Genomic DNA, 8,366 nt, shown 5'->3' on the forward strand with positions numbered 1-8,366 from the left:
AGTTTCTGTCATACATAGAGCAGCTTGCCAAGTTACCGAACAAAGCTAGTATGTCCGCAACAGAGATTCCCGATATGGTTGGTGCTGATGGCGTCCAACAACCAACAGAAGGTGCTACAAACAAAGCTGATGGCACAACACGGAATGTGCATGAGCCACCTCCGAAAAACACGGAGGGTGGTGATGATGTGTGTGGTTCTTTGGAGGACTGGCTGCACCCTCTACCAGCATTTGACGAATTAGAGGTGAGCCATATTTGCATTTCTTCTTTTCTGCAACTCTCTGTTTTTCCCCGCATAATATCTTGTTTGGTTGACAGAAAATATGAAACTTTGAGGCTAATGTCGTTCCCCTGTTCTTGGGTTTTTGTTTTTTATGCATTCCAGCTACCCCCACACATGCGTGCTATATTCAACAAGCATAAAGACATCCATGCTGCAGAACTTAAAGGTGCATTGAGCTCATTTGGGAGTTTGTTGGAGGGCATCTACCTCAAAAGAATGGGCCTGATGTTGTCTGAAGCATCCAAAGCTGGATTTAGGACTGACGAAGCGAAACATGATGTCACTTTTCATGCAGCAGGAGCTCCCGCTCCTGGCATGTGCAAAGCAACTGCTAGTGACTCGTCTCCGCAACAACAGAAGAAACGGGATACTAATACAGGAACTGTCAATGCATCTGTCACAATTTCATCTCCACAGTAGCCCAAGCAGCCTAACAACTTGGAACAAGGTAATACATCAACTGCTCAATCCACTGTCATTGCCTCGTCTATGCAGCAAGCCTCTCAGCCGGACAACACAAAGAGTGTTGATCCAGGAGTTGTAGTTGGAAAAAAAAATGTTGACAAAAAAACCCATAAGAGTGAGAGTGAGAACAACATTGGAGATGATCGCAACAATGCAAAGGGAGAAGATATATGCAGTCGCGTGAATCTGATTAGGAGACCAGGAGAAACAACTCTCGAAGACGGGCCTTCATTTGGATTGTTTGAACCTGGAAGCCCCGATGCCTTGCTGTTTCAGGATGTGCCACAAGTTGAATCACCTCCACGATCGCCTGTTGTTGATATCGAGTCTTTCATGGAGATTCGAGCGAGGAGCCCTTTGTTTGATAACCTTTTTGCTGCCGCCGCTTCACCCGGTCCTGTTTATGATGTCACTCCACTCGCGACGTTCCCGCCAATATCAACAGGCCCTGTAGATTTATATAAGTCGTTCCCGTGATTTTTTGTTTACGCAACATATCATCCTTTCTTTTTGTTTTTTGAAACTTAGCACATGCATGATTCAAAACTGTTACTCATCCGCTGTCTTTTTTCATTTTTTTGGGTAGAAGCATGTATTGATGATACAATAGAGGAGGCACAGGTTGAAGTCAGCAGCGGGCAAGGCCATGATCAGAAGCATCCTACACTTAAGAGAGCTGCACCGACCGAATCAACCGCAACAAAGTTGCCAAAAATGAAGAAGAAAAAAATTGATGCAATGGATGATGCGATATACCAGAGGTACTGTTGTACCAATTATAAGATAAAGGACCCACCCCGAGGCGAGCCACTGTAAGTTTTTTCACGCTTTTTTGCTCTTTTGTGTACTGAGAGAAAATAAACCAAAGGAATAGTTTCACAACTTCTAACCAAGTTTCTGTCATCTCTTGTAACAAATTAGCCCTTCGTTCATAAGGATAGGTGGTTTCGATATTTCATTCAAACATTTCAGCAACGGGCTCAAAAAGCGGGCTCATGTGAACAATGAGGTGATGTCACTCTATATTGAAAGTTTCAACATTGAGCACATGTACAGTTCAAGCAAGCCAAGGAAGTTTGCACTCTCACCACATGTTGCTGTGAGTTAACTATCATGTTTTTCCCCTATTGTTGTCACTTGTGATTTCGAAACGCAACATAGTCGGTTTTAGAAGACAGCCACATTCCCTTTTTTCACCTTTCTTTTTTGTTGCAATTTTTTTGCTTATATATGCAGTCAAAACTCTGTGTGGACCCAAGTTCATTCAATACAAATTCCTGCACGAAAGATTTGAAAAGGGCCTGTGAGAAGAACGACATTGCCAAAGCTGACCAAGTAAGGCTTATTTGTTCATCAAAGTTCTGTCTACAATTGCAATAATTTTTTTCTACCTTGTTATGCAACTATGCCCTTATATCATTATAGCATTCTTCTTTTGTGAGAGAGGAATTGCTTTGCAGTTTCTTCCATCTGTTACAACAGTTATTTTTCTACCTTTGCTTTGTTTTTGAGAGGAACAAGTTCATTTGTTCTGCTTTGCCAAATAAGTTCAGAAACTAAGTTCATTGTTCTGCAACTAAATTCATTGTTCTGCAACTATTTTCAGAAACTAAGGCAATTGTTTCTGCAACTATGTTCAGAAACAACCATCCACGGCACCATCCAACCATCGTGACCCTTTTTTCTTCTTCATTTTTTGCAGTTGTTCTTCACCATTGTGAAACAAGACCATTGGGCGGTCGTTGTTCTAAACTTGATTCATAAACAGTTCAATGTGTTCGACTCCAACATTAGAGACTCTGATTATGTCAGCTTCCTCGAGAAGCCTTGTTCCAATTTGGTATGGGGTAGCATTTTGTTTTCCTTCTTTTTTCACCATGTTTTTTTTTTCAAATCAATGTTTCGGAAACAACCAGTCCTACATTTTTGCAGATAGAGAACTTCAAAACTCTGGTGAGAGGAAGAAACCCTTGGAAGCACAATCTTGACATGTTTGAGCGCTTCAGTCCATCAGGCTACCCACAACAGTCAACAACGTACTGTTTTCCGCAACTATACATTATTTTTCTGGCAACTTTTTATTTCATATATGTGATCTCATTTTTTTCCAACCTTTTTTTACTGGCAGATTTGATTGCGGCTTGTTTGCTATTCTGTACATGGAGAACTTAACTGCAAGGGGGTTAAAGCCATTCAATACAGTATGACTTTTTGCTTTTCCTCTTTTTTTTCTACTCATTTTTTGTGTGGAATCTGTGTTACGGAATCTCTTTTTCGGACACACTAGCTTTTCCCTTTTTTTGCTAGTAGTATCTAAACATGTTTTTTTTCTTTTGTTGCCGTGTATGATCAGGACACAACCTCGTTGCTCAACTTCCGCAAGTACATCGCAGCAAAGCTTTTCAAACATCCGCAAAACACCCTCAGCTCGGAGGAGGAGCTCGAAAAGTTGCTGAAGAAGTCATAGTTTCAAGTGAAAAGACGACCGCAACAAGACCTAGCTAGTAGTTTTAGGCTTCTTTTTTTTCAGTGCATGTGTGCGCGACATGTGTTTTTGCAACTGAGTTCTCTAGTTGCCTCATCCTAATCCTGATGTGTTACAGAGACATTACCTGATCTTTTTTTGTCATTGATCACATGTAGCTGGGGCATGCCATCTTTTTCGAGCATGAGAAAAATAATTTGCAGTTACCTGATCCCTGATGTGTGAACATGACAAAATACAAATGGGCAGTTACCTAATCCTGATGGTGTGTTTCAAAAGCATTTTTTCATGTTTCTGTAATGTGTTTTTTCATGTAACATTTTTGGTACAGTGGTAATCTTTTTTAATGGATGCATCTCTGCAACATATGCACGCCATGCAAAAATGAAAATCAACGTAACGAATATTATTTCTGTAAACAAGATCATGAATAGGGGACAAACTGTATGTTTGCTGCAACTTTTGCATGACCATTTTTTGCAATGATTTCTACGGCACGACCTCTGATGCGGATGTTTCCGCAGCAATACCTCGGTTTGCGAGGCTGATCTTTTAAAAAGAACAACCGGTAGACGCGTAGCAGCCCCATCTCACATCAACTTTTTTTCAGTTTTTCTACAACAAATTATTTTTGGGAGCAGGTTCATTGTTCTGTTTCTACAACAAACCAAAATGAAATACTTTGGGAGCATGGGGACAACTAAACAGGCAATTTTTCTACAACAAAGCATTTTGTTACAAAAACAATTACACACATTTCTGAAACAGGATTTCTACTGTAACTCAAGTTCACAAAACATTTTCTGCAACAACATTTTCTACAAAACACGACCTTCATTGCAGAAAATAGTGTATAACAAACTTTTGTTGCAGAAATTTAAAATAGTATTATTGCAAAAAATAGATAAGAAAAAGATTCTGCAACAAGTATCAGCCTCTGTTTTCCAAACACTGAGAGCAAGTACATTTTTTTTACATTTACCATGATGAAAATAAAACAAATTTTTTCTCTGTTGTTTTGTCGCCTCCCTGTTTTTGTCTATCTTTTCCCTACAGGTTCAGTTGCGTCATTTGGGCAACTCTTTGATCATTTGCCATCACAGCTCTCAAGTATTGACATTCTGGGACTGCATGTCCAACCCCAGAGCAGAATTGGCATTTTGAGGGCGCTGATGCCGCCTCCATCGCAGCTTTTAGGGTGCCACATGTCTGAATATTGTGTCCCAACTCATTGCAGTGCTTGCAGCGAACAGTCCTTTTTTGAGCTGTTGTCTTGTCCGATGTTGTTTCTTTTTTCCCTTGTTGTTTCATCTTCTTTTTTTGTTCATCATCTCGCTGCTCTACAAGCGTCTTCTTTCTCTTCTCTCTGTCAGTTGGTCGGCCTTTCTTAGGCACACGAGCTGGGTTTTGCAGCATATCGGAGCGTTCTCGTTGTGGCATGTCACCATTCACTGTTACCGTTGTCGCAGCGGGTGGTGTTGGAGATTCACTCTGTTGCGTGGCTTGTTGATCAGGCATGTCTCCTCTCTTGGCCGCTGCTATGGCAGGCTCAAGGGCTTTAATTGCATCATCCAATATTCTATAGGCATCATCATTGCAACATGCATTAGAGGCAAGCCATGTCAACCTTCGACACAAGGAGTTGTATTTCAGTGTGTTTGTCGAGGGGTGCCCAAAGTCCAGCAACCTGCCAGTCCTACCCATGCTTGTAGTGACTGCTTCGGACCACCTCTCCAATAAGTATTGTTGTGGAATTGCTTGCACATTGAGATGAACCATCGCCCTTATTATGTGTGCACAAATCAACCCATTCATCTCAAAGTAGTGGCAGCTGCACTCAAACAACCCTTCATCCTTCACAACATGCACAGAATACAGCTTCGGGTTCTCATATGATGTTGCTTTCAGCTCAAACACGACACCTTGCCCTTGGTAGTCAGTGTCTTGGTTGACAATGAAGCCAGTAGATGCTGTCACTTGTTTCTGAAACTTACCGAAGACAGTGCGGGTGTAGTACGCAGCAGCTTGGCGCTCGATGTTGTAGCTGCAAGAACATAAAAAGAAATAGGTCAACAACAACATTTTTATTTTGTTTTTGAATTTTGGGCAAAGCTCAAAACTATGCCTACCGAGAGTATAGAGGCGGAGCTGTTGTTTCACCAGTGAATCCAGCATTGTCCTCACGATCAAGCATAGTTTCTTGACACATTTCATATTGCTGCACAAATCTCCAAACGGAATCAGCTGGTCGAATCAGGGTCTTAAAATATGAGTTGAGCCCCTCAGACCTGCCTGTTGTGCTCGTGAACGGGAAGAATTTGTCCTTGAAATATGCTGGAGCCCACGTGCGCCTTGTCCGCCACATATTTTTGAGGTGTCTGTTTTCTGCAACTTCAAAACAATGCAACATGTGCTGCCATGTTTCCTCAAATTCCTCCACGGTTTCGGATTGGTTGATACAAGTGTAAAACACATCTGCAAAAGCCCCATCTCTGCTCAATAGCCTTCCCAACTTGGACCCTGCATTGCTAAGCACATGAAACTTGCAACACCTATGGCAAGTGTTCGGGAACACTTGATCAATGGTTGTTGCCATCGCTTGGTCCTGGTCAGTCATGATGTTGGTAGGATGCTCGTTATCCATCGCAACCATCCACTGCTGGAAAACCCACTTAAATGTGTCAATAGTTTCATCCGGCAACAGGGCACATCCTAGTGCAATTGTCTGGAGGTGGTTGTTTACACCAACTATAGGAGAAAATGGCATGTTGTATCTGTTTGTGCAGAATGTTGTATCGAAGAATACACAATCTTTGTATTTCGGGTACAACGCCCTTGTTCTCCCATCAACCCAAAACAATGCAGTCACTGAGTTTGTTGCAGGATCTTGCTGTTTCGCAAAGAAAAACTCTGGATTCTCACCCTTCCTCCTCTCAAAATACTTCACTGTCATATCCATGTCTCGAAATGTTAACCCTCTGCGGAGCTTTGCACGTTCATTTGTAACATCTCTTTTCACATATGGGAGTATCCTAGTGTCACCTCCATGGATCCTACCAAGGACGCTCATGCATTCTGAATTGGAGAGGTTCACATCATGCAGCGTCAACAACAGTTGGTAATCCTCGCTGGGTATGATGCGGTGCGAGCGGTAGTACCTTACACGCTCCGGCTGATCCATCATCGGATGTGTATGCTCCGCAACAAAACAAGTCACTGTCCATCTCCCCTCCCTTAGCCCAACAATCATATGCGCCTTACAATCATGACGGAGCATTCTGTTTTTTTGACGTTTTCTTGTGACATCCATCCCCTCACTAGGCTGCCTACTAGAGTTGCTGGTTCCAATTGCAATGCTCTCTGAACTGTTGTTGGTTTCCGTTTTAACGGGCTTTCTAGCGTGCACACATCCAAAGACCCTTTTTATGAGGGTTGCATCCTCTTTCTTTTGACCTCTCTTCTGTGTGAATTTTGAAGTAGATATATGCGTTCCAAACTCCAACTTGAAGGCATAGTCATTGTAGAATTTGCGAGCTTCGTCAACTGTGTCAAACACCATCCCAACATAGGGCGGCAGCGGCTGCGAAGAAACATCTCCATCATCTGAATCTTCTGAATCTTCGACATCAGGAGCAGAAAAATTTCCATGGACATAGCTTCCTTCACCTTCAGTTACATTTTCCTGCAACACAATTATTGTGCAACAGTCACATCATACTTCAAAAATCACATATGATAGTTGGAACAAAATCAAAATCAATAGTAACTGAAATTGGGAGCAGAGGGGCAAATAAACAGGCAATTTTTTCAGGTTATGTTTCTGAAACTAGACAATTGTTTCAGAAGCCATAGAGGCTCATTTTTGCTCTGTTTTTTGAGAGGAACAGGTTCATTGTTCTCTTATTCCAACTAATTTCAGAAACTAGGCAGTTGTTTCTGCAACTAAGTTTAGAAACATGCTCATTCTTTCACTAGTAAAAAAAATTCAGGAACAGGTTCAGAAACTAAGCAGGTTCAGAAACTAGACAGGTTCAGGAACATGTTCAGAAACTAGGCAGGTTCGGGAACAGGTTCAGAAACACACAGGTGTTCATTTTTTCACTTTGGATCAGAGCTACAGTTTCAGAAACTGGATGTCTCACCGAATTTTGTTGACGGGATCTGCTCGATGTGGGTTCAGGAAACACCACCGAAGGATTTGTGAACCAACTTGAAGATCCAGCTCGCGGCGGAAGCTCCCCGAAGGCGCTTGGAGCTGAGAAAGATGGTCGTGCTCGGTCAGCTAGGTTGGCGTCCTATCCGACCATCTGGCGCGCGATGTGGTGCGCCATGGTGTTCAGGCAGGTTGCGGGCGGCGTAGGTTTGTTGGGGCCGCGGTGGTTTGCGGGGCAGCGCCGCGGTGGTTGGAGCAGTTGCTACCGGGGCGGCGCCGTGGTGGTTGGAGGCGGTGGCTGCGGGCGGCGCCACGGTGGGTGCGGGGCGCACAGTCTGTCGGAACCGCAGCAGCCTATTAGTTTCTGAAACTGAGCAGCAGTTTCAGGTTCTATTTGGTCGGAAGATATCGGATCGGACGGACGGCACCGCTTATATCGGACGGCTATAACGTTGGTGGATATTTCTTACGTATCCGCCGGTGGACGCGTAGCGTCTCCCATTTTTTAAACCGTAAAAATAATAATGTGAGAAGCATGATTCAACCATGCACCTTAAGGTATTATTACAGCTGCAATAACCATCTAGGCAACAAGACCTCATGTGCTACAATTGTTTTTTACTCTAATAAAAAACTGCAGGAACGCAGTATTCTCTGTTTTGTTTTCTTTTTTATTTATTTTTTCCTTTTTCTTTTTTTGATTTCCTTTTCCTTTCTAAATGCATTAGCTTTTTAAACCTCGCACCATTTGCTTTATAAAATGATTATTTTTTTCAAGTTCGTCAATTTTCTTCAAAATAGGTGATTTATTTCACAAATTGATGAAGTTTTTTTCTAAATTCGTGAACTATTCCTCAAATAGGCGAACTTTTCTTGAAAGTTAATTTTTTTAATAAAGTTGATGACCTGTTATTTTAAAAATTGATGAACTATTCCTTAAACCGTAATTTTGGTATTCTAAACCCTAAATTGTTGGGAA

The 8,366-nt window shown here is 42.2% G+C and overlaps 1 protein-coding gene and 1 long non-coding RNA gene across 3 annotated transcripts; one reads left to right on the forward strand and one right to left on the reverse strand.

Annotated features, from left to right (window-relative positions):
* Window positions 1-702: 702 nt before the first annotated feature.
* On the forward strand, window positions 703-1,823 carry LOC123403971. Of its 2 annotated transcripts, none has more exons than XR_006611604.1 (3): window positions 703-732; window positions 1,336-1,561; window positions 1,671-1,823. It is a non-coding gene; the product is annotated as an uncharacterized LOC123403971 (long non-coding RNA). The 2 variants fall into 2 exon arrangements; XR_006611603.1 differs by lacking the exon at window positions 703-732 and adding an exon at window positions 1,111-1,199.
* Window positions 1,824-4,284: 2,461 nt separating this feature from the next.
* LOC123404875 (protein FAR1-RELATED SEQUENCE 9-like) lies at window positions 4,285-7,565 on the reverse strand. The gene is made up of 4 exons (XM_045098809.1): window positions 7,539-7,565; window positions 6,510-6,916; window positions 5,364-6,407; window positions 4,285-5,278 (listed from the first exon to the last, which is right to left on the reverse strand). The coding sequence occupies exons 1-4, from the start codon at window positions 7,563-7,565 to the stop codon at window positions 4,285-4,287; spliced, it is 2,472 nt and encodes an 823-aa protein (XP_044954744.1).
* Window positions 7,566-8,366: the final 801 nt, after the last annotated feature.

This window comes from Hordeum vulgare, chromosome 6H (assembly GCF_904849725.1).
Source record: "Hordeum vulgare subsp. vulgare chromosome 6H, MorexV3_pseudomolecules_assembly, whole genome shotgun sequence".
NCBI lineage: Eukaryota > Viridiplantae > Streptophyta > Magnoliopsida > Poales > Poaceae > Hordeum > Hordeum vulgare.

What these genes read in the sequence shown, in the direction of transcription:
- LOC123404875 (XM_045098809.1), bottom strand. Translation starts at nt 7,565, where the DNA reads ATGGCGCACCACATCGCGCGCCAGATG. An exon ending in ACCACATCGCGCGCCAGATG is followed by an intron (nt 6,917 to 7,538) that starts GTCGGATAGGAC and finishes ATTGTGTTGCAG; the next exon opens with GAAAATGTAACTGAAGGTGA. An exon ending in AAACGTCAAAAAAACAGAAT is followed by an intron (nt 6,408 to 6,509) that starts GCTCCGTCATGA and finishes GATGATGGATCA; the next exon opens with GCCGGAGCGTGTAAGGTACT.